General features: G+C 41.8%; 1 protein-coding gene across 1 annotated transcript in view; it reads left to right on the top strand.

The window, feature by feature from the left end:
* The window catches only part of LOC104522948 (T cell lymphoma invasion and metastasis 1), an 88,612-nt gene that overhangs the window by 60,243 nt on the left and 9,494 nt on the right, over positions 1 to 18,875 (top strand). Inside the window, 6 exon segments of the mRNA XM_029084351.1 lie at positions 4,305 to 4,408; positions 13,688 to 13,867; positions 14,320 to 14,388; positions 14,704 to 14,829; positions 16,431 to 16,539; positions 18,757 to 18,875. Of these exon segments, the coding sequence (XP_028940184.1) occupies positions 4,305 to 4,408; positions 13,688 to 13,867; positions 14,320 to 14,388; positions 14,704 to 14,829; positions 16,431 to 16,539; positions 18,757 to 18,875 (707 nt within the window).

The raw sequence follows: 18,875 nt of genomic DNA on the forward strand, positions 1-18,875 counted from the left end.
GATTTATGGGGCTTGTTCTGTAGCTCTCCTGGAAAGGCAGAATTCCCTTGTTCGTTCCTATACTGTTCTTTGGTCGCTCAGTTGACTTTAACTGTGATAGCTGTGGCTGGGTTTTACAGGTCTTTGGAGATGTCATCAAGTCTGTGGGTCTCCCTAATGGGACAGAATACTCCAGTGTAAAAATAGTGCTTCCTTATTTTATGTTTCAGTGTTTCAAAGCTAACCAGAATTCTTCTAAAAGAGAAAAAAAAAAAGCATGCTTACCTTTTTTTATTGTAGGTTTATAGGTGAAATTTTTTTATCAGATAAAAATTTAATCTGAGAGGCAGTTCTCTAACAATTTGTATTAAAATTGTTCCATTTATGACATATTCTCTTTTGAAAGGTACTCCGTTGTCATAACGGGGCCGTTCCCCAGCAGCATTTAGAAATGACACTTTCTGTTTAAGGAAATTGCTGTTGAAATGCCCAAGTAAGTGATACTCTTTTGTTTTAAGACTACAGTCAAACATGAGCTGCTGCAAGCACTTGGCCACTGAAACCTTTGCGGCACTTCTTGCAGGAGGACAGACACTTGAGTGTCTTGGCTGGGATTCAGCTGGGGCAGTTGCATTCTGCCTGGTCCATATTTCTTCTACGGTTTCAGCTCGGATGGGGGTTACTCCTTATTTCCCCCTGAAAGTGATTAAGCAATCGGTATATTTTATTTCCAGCATCACTGAGTTTCATCAGTGAAGGAAGTACGGAGGAGCACAACACATATTTTGCAGGGAGCAAGCAGTGGCGGGCGGGCAGGGAAGGACACCAGGCTGAGCTCCTCAGTCCCTGACACTTGCTGGCTGGCTACAGCAGTCCCAGAGCTCGGCCTCAGCTGCATGACAAGGTGTTGTGTGGAGTGCTGAGATGTGTAAAACAACCTGCTTAGAAGACTGAGGCACCTTAAAGTTACAACCAAAGCTTTCAACCATCCGAGCCTGTTGTTGCTTCTGGCCCGCAGCTGGTAACATGCTGGCAGATGGCTGCCCTTGCCAGCACTTCCCCATTGAGTCCCCTCTCTGCCACAGAGTGGCAGTCCCCTCTCTGCCACTGCGAGGACTAAATTCAGTATTGCCTCTTCCACATATTCAGGAATAAGGCATCGAGATGCAGGGTTTTCTGATTTGTACGCTGCTTTTTGTGTTAGTAGGATGCGCACTTCTGAGTTATGGCACCACAGCTGACAGAGCTTGGCTAGGAATATTTATTGCCACTGCATTAAAAAAAGCAATCTGGCACCAAGAAGCGGGCTTTAAGAGTGGTACAAAATATCGTGGAAGTCTCATTAAAATCTAGAGTGACAGCAGTCCTGCAAATTGGAAGCAGCAACCATGGAAAAATTTAGCCAAGTGTTGGCATGGTGCTTAAGATTTATGTGATTCTTCAGGCCTTTAAGCCCCAGCACCTTTGCTCCAGTGATACAAGACTTGCTTTTATTTTGTTAGTTCTAGCCATAAGTAGGAGTTATTTAATGGATATTAGTCTTAATGTTATGGGTATTACACTGCTGAGGCAACTTGGGAGCTTGTGTGACCTCCGTCTGTGCTAGTGGCCACATGGATTTGACCCTGTTTTCCTACTGCTTTTTGGATTTCCCTTTCTAATTCCTTAATGTCAAGTGAAGCCCATGTGTTATCGTCCCTAGGAAATGGTAGTGGTAGGGCAGCGATCAGGTGCTGCGGAAGGAAATGAGCACACTGTTCTCAGAGCTCCTTGCAGAGCTAAATAAAGATTTACAGGGCAAAAATAAAATGATGTAATGAACCTGACAGAAATGGGACGGTAACTGGAAGGTATTAAAAGGCAGGAATGTGTGGTGTTATTGAACTGATTGCCTGCGTTTAACAACCAGGAGATAAACCTGCTAAAGTCGACATTGGCATTGTCAGCTTAAGACATTAGAAATACCCTGAGCACATGTACTGTGTGACTGCTCATTAAGGCGTAAGTGAAAGATTGCTGTCTACTGGGTAAAAGTGTTTATACTGCAGGAAATAGATTAAGTGCTGTTTTACTATACAGGAAAAGAAGAAGTGGTAGCTTAAAAGCAAAAACCAAAACATCCAAACAAATATTATTTACTTTGGCTTGGTGTGAGAAACAGCTATAAGAGATATTTTACACAGCTTGTAATGGAAAATTAATTGCAGTGAAAAAACACAGACTGCCCAAAACAAATTATGATATATGGCACATTTTTTCTCTTAACTTTTAATGGATAGCTTAAGAGTTTTAAGATTTTTTTCACACGTTAATAGAGAGACCAGAAAGCTGATAGTCCAAGCTGATAGTTTTTAACTTCTTACAGAAAAAACACTTCTTCAAATAGATTTTGTGATGCCAAACACCCCCTACAGGAACATCTTTTTAAAAGGTAAACCCTATCTTTTCAGGAGAGAGGCATGTCTTCCAGAAGCTCAGCTATGCACTACCTTTTATGTCCTTTTAATTTCATTTGATGTCCAATTTAGCTCCATTCCAGTACGCAGAATATGAGGTATTTAACAGATGTATAGATGTGGCACTTACGGACATGGTTTAATGGGCATGGTGGTGTTGGGTTGATGGTTGGTCTTGATGATTTTAGAGGTCTTTTCCAAATTTTAAGATTCTATGATATGTTCCAGATTTATTTCCAGATTTCTGAATTTAAATTTTTCCAAATTATTTCCAGAGTCAAAAAAGTGGAAATCTTTTAGTCGTGCAAATTTGTTTTGGTAATGGTGGCTGAAAGCTTCCAAGAACAGCAGGTGAAAGTTAGGTACTGAGGAACCCACACCTGGATCTCTGTTCTCAGTCTTCATGTACAGAACCTTACCCAGTATGTGTTTACCAACCAACATTGTGCAGTAACATAAAACTCCTTGAACAAAGTGCAGTGGCTTTTCAATTGCAGTGAAGGGGCAGCAGAATTTTCTTATTCACTGAGGAAACAGTTTGTTTTTTCAAAATATCTTGATTTTAAAGCAGCTTGCCATTTTTTTCTGAATTAAAAAGACCATCCATGCTATTATAGCCTTTTTGGCCAAACCACACAGTGTTTAACTGAAATATATATCAGTATAACAGATGTGTGTTATCATCACTGTGGCCTTTTCACTCACAGCATTGCTATCTAAATAATAGAATAAACAGAATGGAATCAAGGTATAATTGCTGGTGGGACATTCACTGTCCTGTTCATGTGGCAGGATGCAGGTGGGGAGGCATACTCAGAAACCAGCTTTCCCCATTCATAAATAACTCTTCCTTGTGGGGTTGAGGGGAGGAGAGGGGAAAGGTAAAAGGAATGAGTGTCTAGACTTAGCTGCTGTAAAGTACCTCTTTATGCTGGCTTGAAGGTCAGTTGAGGCATACAGGAGTTTCCTGGCAGAGTTCAGTCCATCACTGGTCATTATTATTTGCCATAGCTAGAACTTGGATGTGTATGAAATCTGGTTTTTGGTGAAGACTGCCCGAGTTGTAGTAATACTGCTTCTTACAGCTATTTGAGTCAGAGAAGGAGATCCTCAAAAAGTTATTTGTGCACAGAGCTCTCATGCTGGCATTAGTTCTCTTCTTTCTTTTGTCACTTGCAGGTAAATTCATCATTTACTTACAAGAAGTTGGAAAGGAGTTATTAGCTGTATTAACAACATAGTCTCCAGAAGAGTGCTAAGGCATAGGGGTGCATAGTTGTTGCCACGTACTGATGGAAATGAAATTTAGGTTTTGGTTAATGTAATAGACTCCTAAAACCTGCTAAACCTGAGTTTGTTTCTTTAAAAATCAACACTGAAACTGAGTAGTGGGTGTGTTAGGCCAAAACGGCAAGCAATTTAAAATCATCATGTTTGACTTGGAGGAAGGATTGACCAGTGCTTGCTTCTTGGCACAGCCTGCCTATTCATGTACTGCAGTTTCCATCTGAAACCACTGAAGTATAAAGGTTGGCAATTGCTCAGCAGCCAAGAAGTTAAGAATAAATTTAAGAACTTCAATGTGGCATTTTAGCCTTATCTCTGAATTGACTTTCCTATTTCCCAACTAAATAATGTGTCTGGCCATAACCTGTTTATTTTCACTCCTATAGTTAAACTTGGCCCCTGCTGTAAACTGAGGTAGTCCTTTGAGGTCATTGAGTGCCTCTGGCATAATACCTTGTTGGCATGTACTAGTGTGCAGGATAGGGCCTGGCCCTCCATGGAAACTCCATGTCTGTTGTGCCCAGGTTTTTGCATTTTTTGGAAATGATGGTTGGGTTTTCACACACATCTCATTTTCAGCAGGGCACTCACTTTGTGGCGACCCAGACAGCTCTGTTGAGACGGCTCCAGAGGAGGCGGAAGCACAAGACTTGGAGTCATCTGATGAAGCTGATAAGATGAGCAAGGTGAGAAAGTTTCATTTTCACGTGACAAGGAGCAAAAGCACAGTACACTCACGGCTGATGTGCTGACTTCACAGCTGCACACCATTAGAGCATCTTTCCTGGGAAAATGTTAACTTTTCTTTTAAGGTGTTTGAGGATGATATTGAGTGTAATACATTACAGTTTTGATTATGGCACATTGCTACCTCTTAAGCAAGACTAGTGCCCTTTTTCCAGGGTTGGTTCACATCTCCAGTATCTTGTGATAATATTCCCTCATAGTTTTTAAATGGGCTGGTTTATCACCTCCTTCACCAGAGCAGGTCAGCTAACCCAAAAGATCAGGTGGGTTATTATGATTTCTTACTCTTTCTTGATTTCTAGGCATAGAAGGAATATAAGTTAAACAGTATTTCCTTAAATCAATAGCATAACACACATGCTAGTTTTTAAATGCAAACTAATTATAGCCAATCTACCTTAAATTGAAGCAAAACTCTCCAATTATAGCTAAGAGGTTGTGCAAATGGATTGCTAATTATCATCTATTAAGGGATGAGTTTCGCAGCGGTTGGTTGGTAGTTTGCGCTTGCTCTGGCGTTGAGGAGCTTTATGCAACATAAGGTGTGATGATTAGTGGCTTTTGTGGCAGAATTAAGTGAGATTATTTTGAAGACACTGATTGCTTTTAGGTATTTGTTGCATAGGTGATGGTGAGAGCTTACGGATTTTTTTTGCTACAGAATTAATGATTTAATGAGTATCAGCTCTCAGTCTGTGCTTATGTTCAGATGTGTTTTTTCTCAGCTCTTATTTTAACTACAGTGTGTTACAGTGAGCTCTGAGCTGGTCCCTGTGCTATTCTACTTGTCATTATAGGAAAAGGAAGGAAAAGACCCGGGCCTCTTGTTTCCTGATCTCTTATGTCATGCTAGCCTCTAGTTTTGTCTTTGATAGCCAGACAGTGGAAGTCAGATAAGAGGAAACATTCCTACGCATGAAATACATGCGGAGAAGGTGATTACTCCTACAGTTTGTTTCCAGGTTTTATTACAGGACTTTTTATTGTAAGTACAAAGAATTTCTTCTTGAGTAAGTGGAAGTGTTTGTTGGTACTTTGGGTTTTTTTTAACTGTAAATATGTGGGATTTTCATATGTTGTGAAAGGAGTCTTTTCCGTTAAACACTGAAGCTGTGGAAGAGCACCAAGCATAACACATGGTTGCTTGGGGAATAAATGTTCTTGCTGTGTTTTCTGTATTTCTGTACCGTGCGACAAGCTGTGGGGTTCCAGTTTGCATGTTGCCTCCTGGATCTTCGGAGCTGTAATTGCCTGAAGCCAGGCATAAGGATTACATGATTAGCCTTGTGGCTCAGCAGATTTATTTAAACTGAGAAATGTGCATTAGCAGCTCTAACACTTAATATTCTTATATTGGAAGAGTAACTTTTAACTCTAACAAGCCTTGGTTCCCAACGAGAGGAAAAATCTTTCTGCAATTGAAATGTTGGCGTCAGTGCATGTTTTCTTTTAAAACTGATAAGTATGTCTTGTTTTGTTTGTGTGATACAGAGGGGAGTGAGGCATTTTACTTCACGGTCTGTTTGTTATGGGACAAACTGCTTGAAACGGTCTTCCATTAAAAAAAGCAGCACACTTGTATTTATAATATATATACAGTGCGCTCAATTTGGCAAACTCATGAATGCCACTGTCCCTGTTCATATAGAAGAGCTCTGTACTAAGTGGGTTTTCTTTGTGGTTCCTCTCTAATGAAAGCTGCAGCTCCTAAATTATTTTGCAATGCCTATAGAGAATTCTAGTATATGGTAGCAGGGAGGATATCATTGCTTGCTAATCACATGCTAATTTTTAAATACAACAGCAATGAAAAAAACCCTTAACCTAAAAAAGCTCTGTCAACGGGAGGGTTTTCCTAATCCCTTTGCTTTTCTGTGTGTTTGGAAAAGCCAATCTGCGGGGGGAGTAATGAGCCTGCAACATGTGTTTTTCCATGGAAAAAAGCCACCATCCGATGGGTATGGTGAGGAAAAAAGCAAAGGGTTTTCCTGTCCGTGCACTGCCACGAGTTTCCATGCTCCTAGGAGTATGGCGCCGAAGATAAAGCTGATGTCCTCAGTGCTGTTCTACAGGGGCTATTTTTGTACATGGGAAGTGAAACACTCTGCCCTCACACCACCAGGAGGGGCATGTTCCCCTCTAACACCATTACCACCACAGCTTCCAGTCTCCCTCTGATGGTGGAATTCACGGGAGACACTCTTTGTTTTCTGCCCTTGACAAAAGCAGGGCAGGACCCATTCACAGCTGGGCAGCAGAGGAAATCCACTCAAACTATGCTGGAGCCTCCCAGCTAAATACAGAGTTCCCCTCTTTCAGCACAGATGCAGTATTAGCAGCCAGAGAGCCGAAAACAGCGTTGGGGCTGCCTTTTGCCTTGCGATAGCATGATCCTGAGGCAGGGCTTAATCTTACAAACACCACCGCTCTGTGCTGTCGTGCTGCTGGTCTGCTGATGCCCACAGAGTGCTGCAGAGGAGGAGAGCTCCAGGCTTCTCCAAGGAAACTTCCCGGCTCTCCAGCCAGCAAAGCGATCCTAGGGGAGAGTTAATAATTCATGGGAAAAGGAGAGGAACGCAGTGCTGCAGCTTTCCTCCATCCGCTCTTGTAGCACAGGCCGGGTAGGCTTCTTATGAAGGTAAGCTTTGTGAAATCCTTCCGAAAGCTGGGCTTGGGTCCTTCTGACTTACCTGTAATTTTCTCATGTAGGTGATAGGGGGATTTATAACACAGGAGGTACCCAAATATGTCTTTCCTTCTCCTCCTTCTCCCTCCCAGCTGTCTCTAAAAAAAAACAGCATGTGTGCACGTGGGTGCGTGTTTCTGTAGTAGTGGTGCATTTGTTCCTTAATCTGCAAAAGCCTCCAAGCTGTTGATAGTGATGGAAGATTTGAAGGGTACACCAGTAGCTCTGAGGATTCCTCCCTTTTCTGAAAATCTTCTGTATATCCTACAGACCCGATAATGTAGAGTTTACTTCTCCATCACTATTGTCAAAGGAATCATTATAATAATAAGCAAAAATGAGATGTCTGCGGAACTATTCTGCTAAAACACTAGAAACCCATTTCCAAGGTGGGTTGAGGTATTAGCAGTGCAGTGGTGTGGGAGAGCTGTTGTTCTCCGGACTCGCTCATTATCTAATTTCATGATACCTTCCCTGCATCAACCAGCCCTCTTGGGTGCAGTGTCTCTTGAGTTGAAATCTCTGTAAACAGTAGATTCAGGTACGCTTTCTGCGTGCAACTCTTTACCTTTAAGCCATGCAGCTGGCAGTGGAGTTGTGCTCCAAGTTGCTTCTGCTCTGGGGTGGTCTCCTGACTTTTCCTTCTCTCCTCATTTTGTGTGGGAGCCAAGAGGAGGAGAATAGGAGAAAGGAAAACCTGCTCTCTGCCACCTCTTCAGGCTTGTTTTAATCTAGCATGTAAATTCAAGTTTCAGGCTGTTAATGAAATCTAGATCGTGCCCCTCTGCCAATCTCCAATTCAACAGAGTATCAGGAACATTTCATACCAGAGTAATTTCTTAAATGGTTACTTGCCTCTGTGGTGACCTGACTGTTTTGACCTTTTAAATATTGTAGCATAAATTGAGGTTCAAAGGAGGTACCCAGAAAACTGACTATACGTGTGAGTTCTTAATGTTGCAGGTTACCAAAGGTTAAGATAGGTGTGTTGCATCTCAAGATCAGTCTTTGTACATATTTTTTTCCTGTAATGATCCTTTGAATTTAAATGGGGATGTTTTAAAAACTGTCATCAGTTAAAATGCTGCAGGACACTAATTTCTCCCTGTTTCCAGTTAAAGATATCTGCCCCTTGAAATGAAAGCTAATTACCTTGAGGCGCTTGTGCTTGGGGGAAGCGTGCTATAGTGGGCTGTGTGTGTACACGCTTATAGCATTAAATGTATTTTTTCAGAGAAAATAGGTCGTCTTCTCTCAACAGCATTATTCAAGACCAGAATTAAGTCTCAAAACCTTCAATGTGTTGCAATAGATGTGAAAGGATTAAAATAGGGATTTGAGGGGTAGGTTTCCCAGTAGCATAACTGGCTTTTGTAAGTTCTTTTAATTCTGTGCCTCTGTCCCTTCAGATGTTTAATATTCTTCAGCAGTGCTGTTCGTAGCCAATCGGCTCATGCTCAGCCACAGGCAACAGACATTTATATTCCCAGGCTGCCTTCACCTTCGCTTTGCTGCATTTCAGCCTCTCTGCTGAAGTTTTCCTCTTAAGGAGTCTACAAAAAGCAGCATTGAGTTCTCAGCTTCAGCTGGTAGCTGGCTCTTAATTCCAGCTGATGTGGTGAGCGAACGAGGCTGGCAGCAAATTACACGTGTGGAAAGGCTTTGCTTAGAGAAATATGGTCACTGCCCTTCCGTATTAAAAGGCAGCTGTCTTCTGTGTTGTATGCTAAGTAAGCAGCATGGACTGTCTGTCTGGAGTGGGAAAGCCTTTCAGATCAGCTGAATATGTGAAGAACTGGGATTTTCCTCTTAGCTGAGTGACGGCTCTGGCAGTACCGAGTCTCCAGTGATGTCGGCTCTTTGGAGAGCTAACCGTAAAGTCAAGAACGAAAACGCTGGGAGAGCCGGCGACTCTCTGTACCGTGTGCTGTATCTGGTGAGCAGATCTGGGCAACGCGACTAGTCTAAGTAATTAGCAGTTAAGTGAATTTTCATGCTGTTTTAATATTCAGGTTATAAATTTGATGCTGAGCTATAACATGTATACTCTGTAGAGGCTTTTCTTTATTGTGCAAAGTTATTAGCAGTCCTGGCAATGCATGGAAAGATGCAATTTGCCTGAGTTTTGTTTGGGATATCGATACTGCTTGGAGTTTGCTGTCTGTTTGCTTAGAGGTGCTGTGTGCCATTCAAGGGGACAATCTGCCTGATGCCCGAGCACCCCTATTTTTTTATATGGTGAGCACAAGGGGAAATGGCACTCTGCTTGCACAACTACAGGGCTGGCAGCCAAAACTCCCCACTGTGGGCAGCATCAGTGTGCTTGATGAATTTATGGGCTTGCTTCTCCTGCATGGGAAGGATGTGAGTTTAGCTCCTCTGCTGAGTCCCCTGCAGAGAAAGGGTCAATGTACTTGCAAATAAACTTTGCTTTACAGCCCACTTGTGCCAGCCCTTCATCTCATTTTAAGGTTGCTAGATGGGATTGCTCGCAGAATTGTGCCTGAAGTGTGATGCTGTAATTCTTCTAGAGAAATCCTGGTTCAGTATTGTCATTGTCGCAGCTGGCAAACAGAGCTGGTACTAGGAGATAAAAGGATCTGTTTCTGTTCCAGACCTTCCCTACTCTATCCACTTTCTCCAGGAAAATGGGGACAGAGAAGCTTTTGTTAATACTGTTTGAGAATTTTCAGCAAAATAGCTGTGTTCTGAACCTCTCTGGGTGCAATATGCATCTGCTTTCTGTCTAGAAATTGATTTTCTAGAAGTAAATATAAGGTAGACAGGATCAAGTTCAGGAATGAAACCAGACAGTTTGTTCAATGAACAAGCAAGAGAACAGGTTTGTGAACCTTATTTTGCTTGAGGCTTTTTGTCAAAGAGTATTAAGTGAGTGATACTTGGGAAATATATAAAAAGATGTGAGTCAGGGCAGAGGCAAGGCAGAGCTCAGTTGCTGCTGGCTGGAGCTGGGCATGGCTGAAGTCAGTGAGTGGTTATTAAGTGTGCACAACTGGAGATAAGGTTTTTAAAAGTCTTCTGCGCTTCCTTTTTGGCATATGGGTGTAACTATTCCTTCTGGGACACACTGCGTGCCTGTATGACAGTTATCCAATTTTCAGCTACTTGGTAGTGTTTAGCTGGTGTTTCACGGTGTAAGTGGATTTTTGCTCTCTCTTTCTGAGTGACCTATCTTTCCCTGCAAGTGCACACACAGGATGGTGAGCTGTCTGCAGGGTATCAAGCATGAACTGCTTAAAACATTTGGTTTATTTTTGGAGTTTGATTCCATAGTGTTTTATACATTATAACTATTTTTATTTGTACACTTAGCTCTTAAAACAAAATGCCACTGGATATGTCTTCCTCAAATATTCTTTCACAAAATAGTCTTAACAAAGCTAAACATTTCTGAACAAAGCTTTGCATATCCTGGCTGTTTGCAGGCTCAGATTAACATATATTAATTGTCAGTTCTTTATCCCTTTCCAGCAGAGACGGTAACTCAGGAAGTTTTTTTTGCTTTCACCTACTGCGCTTTGTGGGTTTGGGGTTGTTGGGATCAAGATTGCACCTGTTGAAATCTAATGCAAACTTAACCTAAAAGTTGGGTATGCTTTATGCTTAAGAGTACAGTGAGTGTAGGTAGAACCTTGCTGAGAAATAAAAGGAATTACTTTTCCTAATAAATCTTAACTCTCAGTGACACGTGTCATTACCAGCAGCTGACTTAGTTGGAAGTGGACTGGTTCAACTCAGTGCTTCCTCCTGCCCTCAACTTACGTTTTTCCTTTCTTCCTTGTCTGAATTAAACCTCAGATACTGAAGATGAATATTTTTCCTGTAATAAACTCCATCCAAGAGGCATTTTTGTATAGACAGATAGTTAAAATTTTTCATTGCTTACACTTAAGTCCTGAAGAAAATTATTGTTTGCATAATAAGCATCTTTACTGATATGCCTTACAGTGGTATGCTTAGGTGTACCTGCTGAGGTACAAGTGATGCTCAGGTGTAAATGCTCAGGTGAGCATTTACACCCATAAGATAGCTTTAAGGAAAGCAACTATATTATGGCAGGAAATCCCTTACTTGTCACTAGCATGGTTAATGTTCCTCTTTGGCTTCAAGGCATTGTAGGTGCACTGAAAGGTGAAATAGTTATGTGTGAGCAGACTCTGCAGCTTAAAAAATGTGGAATTTTTTCAGCACTGGGTAATCACAAAGGTATGGAGTAGTGCAGGCTCTGGATGATGTTGCTGCCAGCTGGTGGGAGTGAAGTGATCTCCCAGGCGGCAGGGGTGTCTACAAAGTGCAAGGTGGTGATAAGCTTTTTTTTTTTTCTTTTTTTCTCTCTTTGTTTCGTTTTCCTCTTTTTGTATATTCTGTGTTTGAGCAGGCAGGGTCAGTTGTTTTAGTATGAACTGAAGGGCTATAGAGGCAATGCTGGGAAGTCACTAAATCTGGATTAAGATACCATGGCAGGATTAGATGCAAGTTAGAGAGGTGCCATCTTTGCTGGGTGGAAAACTGGCTGGATGGCCAGGCCCAAAGAGTTCTGGTGAATCGAGTTAAATCCAGTTACCAGCCAGTCACAAGTGGTGTTCCCCAGGGCTCAGCACTGGGATAAGCTCTGTTTAATGTCTTTATCAATGATTTGGACGAGGGGATCGAGTGCACCCTCAGTAAGTTTGCACATGACATCAAGCTGGGCAGGAGTGTTGCTCTGCTTGAGGGTAGGGAGACTCTATAGAGGGACCTAGACAGGCTGGGTCAGTGGGACAAGGGGACAGGCTGGATCAATGGGCTGTGGCCATTTTATCAGGTTCAACAAGACCAAGTGCTGGGTCCTGCACTTGGGTCACAACAACCCCATGCAACGCTACAAGCTTGGGGAAGAGTGGCTGGAAAGCTGCCTGGGGGAAAAAGACCTGAGGGTGTTGGTTGACAGCAGGTTGAACATGAGCCAGCAGTGTGCCCAGGTGGCCAAGATGGCCAATAGCATTCTGGCCTGTGTCAGAAACAGTGTGGCCAGCAGGAGTAGGGAAGTGATCCTTCCCCTGTACTTGACACTGGTGGGGCCACACCTCAAGTACTGTGTTCAGTTTTGGGTCCTTTGCTACAGGAAAGATGTTGAGGTGCTGGAGTGCGTGCAAAGGGCAATAAAGCTGGTGAAGGGTTTGCAGAACAAGACTTATGAGGAGAGGCTGAGGGAATTGGGGTTGTTTAGCCTGGAGAAAAGGAGGCTGAGAGGAGACCTTATCACTTTCTACAACTACTTGAAAGGAGGGTGTAGAGAGGTGCGTCTTTGTCTCTTCTCCCAATCAACAAGCAATAAGACAAGAGAAAACAACCTCAAGTAGCACCAGGGGAGGTTTAAATTGGATATTAGGAAAAAATTCTTCACCAAAAGAATTGTCAAGCATTGGAACAGACTGCCCAAGGAAATGATTGAGTCACTGAAAGGGTTGTCAAGCATTGGAACAGGCTGCCCAGGGAAGTGGTGGAGTCACCATCCCTGGAGGGATTTAGAAGATGTGTAGATGTGACACTTAGGGACATGGTTTAGTGGTGGACCTGGCAGTGCAAGGTTAACAGTTGGACTCAATGACTTTAAAGGTCTTTTCCAACCAATATGATTCTATGATTGTCAGTGCAGCAGCTTTTTCCCTCCCATGTCCCTGCCAGGTCTCTGAGAGGGATGGAGACAGGGCACGATGCTGCTTTGGCAACTCTAGAAGCCTGGGGCTGTCGTCACTGACACGAGAGACTATACCTGCTCCAAACTTTTCAGCGTAATGAAAGATGCGAGGAGATGATCTAACATGAGGAGGTGAAGAGAGGATAACTGTCTTTTAAATATAGACAATTGATTAAACATTAAAGAAACCAGCTAGATGTAGCAGCTCTGAAGAACTTGACTTGTGAGGAAGAAATTCAGCCTGTAAGGCATATTTCCAGACACAGTACAGATATACAGTTGCTTTCCCAATTGGAAGCCAGAGAGGCTTTGGTTCCCCAGACGGCTCTGCTTCCCTGAAAAACAGCTTAGATGTTTTCTGTCTCCACGGTGTCTCCTTGGCTGTGTTAACACAGCTATTCCCAGGACTGTTGCAGACCAGATTAGGGAACTGGCAGAGGGTTGGAGTGTGTGTTTTGTTTGCACAGTCATTTTTGGTTCCCAATTCTTGGGACTTTTTGTTTGTTTGTTTTTCAATTTTAAATGCTAGGGGAGCCTATTTTAATTAGAGTTCCTGCTTATCTGAAACCAGGAATGTTATTGAACAGTACTTCAGTTAACTTGAATTGTGCAACTCTTCCTGCCCCCTTCCCCCTCCCACGCCATCCTAGCACTGAGAAATAGGAAGGAAAGACAGATATATGAAATGATGTGTGCACTTTGGGACTTTGGTACCTGTTAAAAAGCCCCCAGGCTGCAACCGCTTCACTGAAAAGGCTTCTCAGCTCCATCATTCCTATAGCTCTTACTTAAAATATTACCACTGGTCTTTCCTCTCCCTTCTTTTTAAAGAGTACAGAGCAGGTCGCTGCTTTCTGTCGCAGTCTGCATGAAATGAACCCTTCTGATTCAAGTGCTCATCCTCAGGAATTTACAGGACCCCAGCTGGCCACCATGAGACAACTCACAGATGCAGACAAATTGCGAAAGGTTATCTGTGAACTTCTCGAGACAGAACGCACCTATGTCAAAGTAAGGGCTCTCAATGTGTTGGTTCAGACTACTAATTTTTTTCCTCCTTCTGGAAAATTTTGTTAGTTTCTTCTCTAATACTTCAACTTATGTTTCATGCATGTATCTCTTAGTTAGTTTACATTCAATTCTATAACCTATCCCTATAATAGTAACTTAAACTTAAATAGTAACTGAAATAAATAGGCTTTCCAAATTCTTACGCTGTCATTTTGAAATTACTTAGCTGGTGTGCAGAGGAACACTGCTCAATGAGATCTGGTATTGATTTTGTAAATAAAACTGTGTAAATATTCCCTTTTACTATCTTAAATTCTGTGAAATCCAGTTATTTTGTCTTATGCATGAAAAGGAAAAATTTGTAGACTAGGTAAACGGTGATCTTTGCCACTTCAATAAATATTCAGAGGCAGTTTGAGAAGTAACTTGTGGATCTTTTTCTGAATTTTTAGGACTTAAATTGTCTAATGGAGAGATACCTGAAGCCTCTACAAAAAGAAACGTTCCTCACACCAGATGAGGTATGTTAACTGTTGCTTACCTTTTTGCCAGATAGTTTATGCACACTCCGCTCTGCTCATCCCCCAGCTTAACTTGCTTGTCTGAGCAAGGGCTATGGAGAAATTTTGAATTCCATTTCTTTTAAAATAATGATTTGAGTAGAGTATAAAGGTACTGCTCAATAATGTATAGTCTGTAGGGTTTTTTCCTGACATCACACTGATTATACAATTGGACTGAGAATTACTGAAGTTCTAGAAAACATGGTTTAGCTGCAAAGTGATATTTCAGCTTCTTGCCCCTTTTTTTTTTTTTCTTTTCTTTTCTCTTATTAGCTGGATGTTCTCTTTGGGAATCTGACTGAAATGGTAGCATTCCAGGTAGAGTTCTTGAAAACTCTTGAAGATGGAGTAAGGCTGGTTCCAGATCTGGAAAAGCTTGAAAAAGTTGAGCAATTTAAGGTAATCTCATTGTGATATCTGTCTGACTGCTGTCAGTGTTCATGTAAAAACCTACATCTGCTTACATTTGAGATTAATTTTTAGCCAATGCTGAAGCTGTTTGATAAATATCCTGCTACAATTGTAGTTTATGCTATATTTAGCCTATAGAGCACTAGAAATCTGTAACGCCATGTGTGTTTGGATGCTATTCTTGCCCTTCTGCCAGATTTCTTGTCTCAGGCTGTCAGGAAAAGCTAGAAATGGAAAATTACTTAAAATCTTTGTTCTGAAAAGTCTAATGTAGTAGGTCAGAAACCCAGCAGGGCTACAAATCAGAACTGTAAATTGAATTCTGTATTTGAGCTTTTGATGCATAGCAGAACTATATGGCAAATACTTCCAACTATCAGCAGATGTGCATCAAAAGTAGAAATGTAAACTAAAGATATGTAAAGATAGGAAAATGGGGGAAAGGAAATGTTATTTTATTTCTAATGCAGTCACATACTGCATATGTGGCAAATAGCTAATACAATGTTTTGTCTTTGGGGAATTTTGCTCTTGCTTTGAGCACTCACCCTGGTAGAGGACAGGATGTCTTGATGAATAATAATAATTCCACTGGGATTGCTCTTCAGCGAACATACAGCCCTGGAATAACTACTGAAAGATTTTGTCTTTTTGGGCACGTGTGGCTTTGCCATAAAATGCTTGTTTAAAACAAGCAGCAATCATGGGCACTGCCCTCACGTAACCAGAACACAGCTTCTGTTTTGTAGGAAATGTACCCTTAATGGAGAGCACAGAGGTGCTTTTTTTAGTGGAGGAAGCCTCTGTGACCACTGTGTGCTCTGAGCTTTGAGAGGAGTGAGGAAGAAGCCTCCTTATGTCTTCTGAGTGCTGCTGCTTCCACCTTTTTCCATAAAAAGTGTATCGACTTCACTTTGAGTTTTTTTCCTATGGACTTTCCAGTGTGAAAACAGTGTGCTGAATGGGGCTTCAGGGCTTCATGGTTTCAGTTCTGCAGTTTGCTTCCCTCTGCTGACTGCAGGCAAACTGCCTATGTGTTGTTTACCCCACACACTCCACGTTGCCTTCTTCCTAAGTGGGTAGTGGAGCCAACGCTTGACTGCGGCATAGACATCTTCGCCTAAGATTGTGTTTAGTTCTTAACACAACTCACTTTCAAGAGAGTGAGGACCTCAGTGTGTTTGTGCAGAGGGATTAATAGTCTCGCTTGCAGCTGCTTAGTGCCTTGATCCTTTATAAAATCAGAGGCACCCAGTCCTTTCTGTGGCCTCTGGTCATTACTTAGATCAATAACGTTTTCAGCTCAGGTATTTACATACAGGTCTGGAGCTGTGAACCTGGTTCCCTCTATAAGTCAGTGGCATCTCCAGATCATGCTAACTTGGCTAATGATATTGATTGCATAGCATGAGTACAGATACCAAGGCTAGGCCTGTTTCTTGCTAGATGATGTGAAAGCACTCTAAAAATGCAGTGCTGTCATCCAGAAGCTAAATGAAAACTTCAGGTGACCTGGCAGAAAGGAAAATAAGTAACTGGCTCTTATGTGCCTTTTTCCTAATACTTTTTTTTTTTTTTTTAAATCCTAGAAAGTGTTGTTTTCCTTGGGTGGATCATTTCTTTACTATGCTGACCGGTTCAAGCTGTACAGTGCCTTCTGTGCCAGCCACACAAAAGTCCCAAAAGTACTGGTGAAAGGTAAGAGCCACGTGCTGGACAAACAGACCTGGGCATGCAGAGAGCAAGATGTTGCAGCGACATGGTTTGGGCTGGTGAAGGTTGTCCTTGTGGATGATGAGAGGTGGCCAATGCACCCCAAACCATGCAGGGCATGTTGTGGCAGAGGAGTAGGGGCACACGCGTGCCTGGTTGCTCTCCAGGAGCCTTCACAGTTGGGAAGTAAGTCCATCTGGCCTGAGGGGCTCGCAGAGAGTTCTGTGCCATGGGTGTTCTTGGACCACCATTGATGTAATGATACCCGAATAGCTCATTACAAGAGGTCATTAACCTGGCATGTAGTGTTTTCTGCAACACTTAATTTATTCTCCCCTGACACATTCAGTTTCTTTTCAGTCATGTGGAGAGTGGAAAGATTTCATAAATGGGCAATGTGGCGTGTGCTAATGGATCACTGTGTACTTTGGAACCAGGAGTGGTGATGCTTGTAATGACATCTGGATCCTCCTAGAGTTTGAGCCGTGAATCCTTGCTAGTGGCAATCCCACTGAAGCTCTGGCCAATGTGGTTGAATGCTGACAGCTACTAGGAAAGGATCAGCCTGGGAGAGTGTTTTATGGAAGCTGTCTAAGTATTTTAACTTCACTGTGCTCTCTCTACCCTCTGTTCTTCCTCTCACCTTTGTTCCAATTTGCCTGAGAAGTTTCCATGTATGAATTCCTAGTAGAGCTTGGTGTGCTGAGATGGAGATAAATGAACTGTGGTCTGGCTTATAAATGCTCATGGGCCTCCTTGCCTTGGAGTGATATTTTTTCCCCTGTGAAAGTGTTAATCTCTTAAGAGTTAGCAGTGCTTCATGTAATTCATTCTTGGCCAAGACATTAAACAAACAAATGGTTCCAGTTGTAGGAGAAGTGCCATTAAAGGAGGAGCTCTTATTTTCAAAGAACATCTGGATGTCTGACAATCCAAAGTTTTGGGTTTTTTTGTTTCTTGGCTGGTTTATTTTTGTTGTTATTTTTTTTCTCTTGCTGTGCAATTTATTTTTTTTTTTTCATTTCTACTTGTAAACTCTTATTTACCATGCTGCAAAGAATACTTGGCAGCACTGTGGAATACATGAATAAATGATTTATTGCTAGTCATATCCATGCTTTCTTTCAGCATCACTTTGTTAGACCTTAATGTTAAGGCCATAGGCTAGCCAGATCTGGTTGTTTTGTTTTGCTTTTTCATTACTGACTGTATTTATAAATCCAAAATTATTGTGTTTGAATTATGGCACAAACAATTTAAAATCTTATTCCAGTGATAAAATCTCTTAAGCCTGGGAGTGTATTTCAGGTGTAATTTGGTGTCCTCAGCTGAGGTGCAGGTGGCTTTTGGGTTTGAAACTGAAGTTGCTTTATTGAAATCAGGTGACTGTCTACAAAAACCCCACCCAACCTTGGTAGGGGGCTTGGGTCTAATAAAACCCATTGTGTGGAATTATTCCTGCACTGAATAACTTGTAAGTCTAAAAATGCCACCTTCTCCTTACTTCCATCTCGGTACCAATTTATGTTCTAGTAGAGGGAGCAACAGGGAAAATATTGTTTTTATAAATTCAGTTGCAGTCAGGTAGAAATGATTCTAGCAATCAGGTGTCCCATCTGTCTGTACTCCCAAAATATCGTATACTATCATAAGTTTACTGCCTCCTGCCTCCTTACTGGCTCTTGATTTTTGTTGTTGTTGTTCAGTACTCTATTTGAAGGTTGAATGAGGTAACAATAACCAGACTTGACAATATTGTAGGTTGTCCTGGTTTTGCTAGGGTAGAGTTAATTTTCTCCTTTCTCCTTACACATAGGTGTACCTGTCAGACTAAACTCATGAGTAGTGACTTCTTACAAATGCCCAATTTGAGCCTTTTCTTAAAGGAAACAGATGATTAAAATAATTTAGGCTGCTCTAAAATAGTTAAAAGGCCAGAAATACTGGGGATAGTGAAATTAAAAACTGCATATATTTGTATGGTAGGTGGGTGCCTGTTGTTAAATCATAAATAGCTTACCTGTGGCAAAGTGTCAGTAACTTAAAACCTGAAGTGCATAAATCTGATACTGTGGACCTGATAAATCTGGACTTTGTTGCAAAATGTCTCTGGATAAATGAATTTAAAGCTGGAAAAGTCACTTTATCAGGGCAGCTGTTATGATTTTTGATATATCAAATCACTTCATTTTAATCTTCCAGCCAAGACAGACACTGCTTTCAAGGCATTTCTGGATGCTCAGAATCCCCGACGGCAGCACTCCTCCACACTGGAGTCTTACCTCATCAAACCCATCCAGCGGATACTGAAATACCCTCTC

This window comes from Antrostomus carolinensis, unplaced genomic scaffold (assembly GCF_000700745.2).
Source record: "Antrostomus carolinensis isolate BGI_N321 unplaced genomic scaffold, ASM70074v2 scaffold10703, whole genome shotgun sequence".
Taxonomy (NCBI): Eukaryota; Metazoa; Chordata; class Aves; order Caprimulgiformes; family Caprimulgidae; genus Antrostomus; species Antrostomus carolinensis.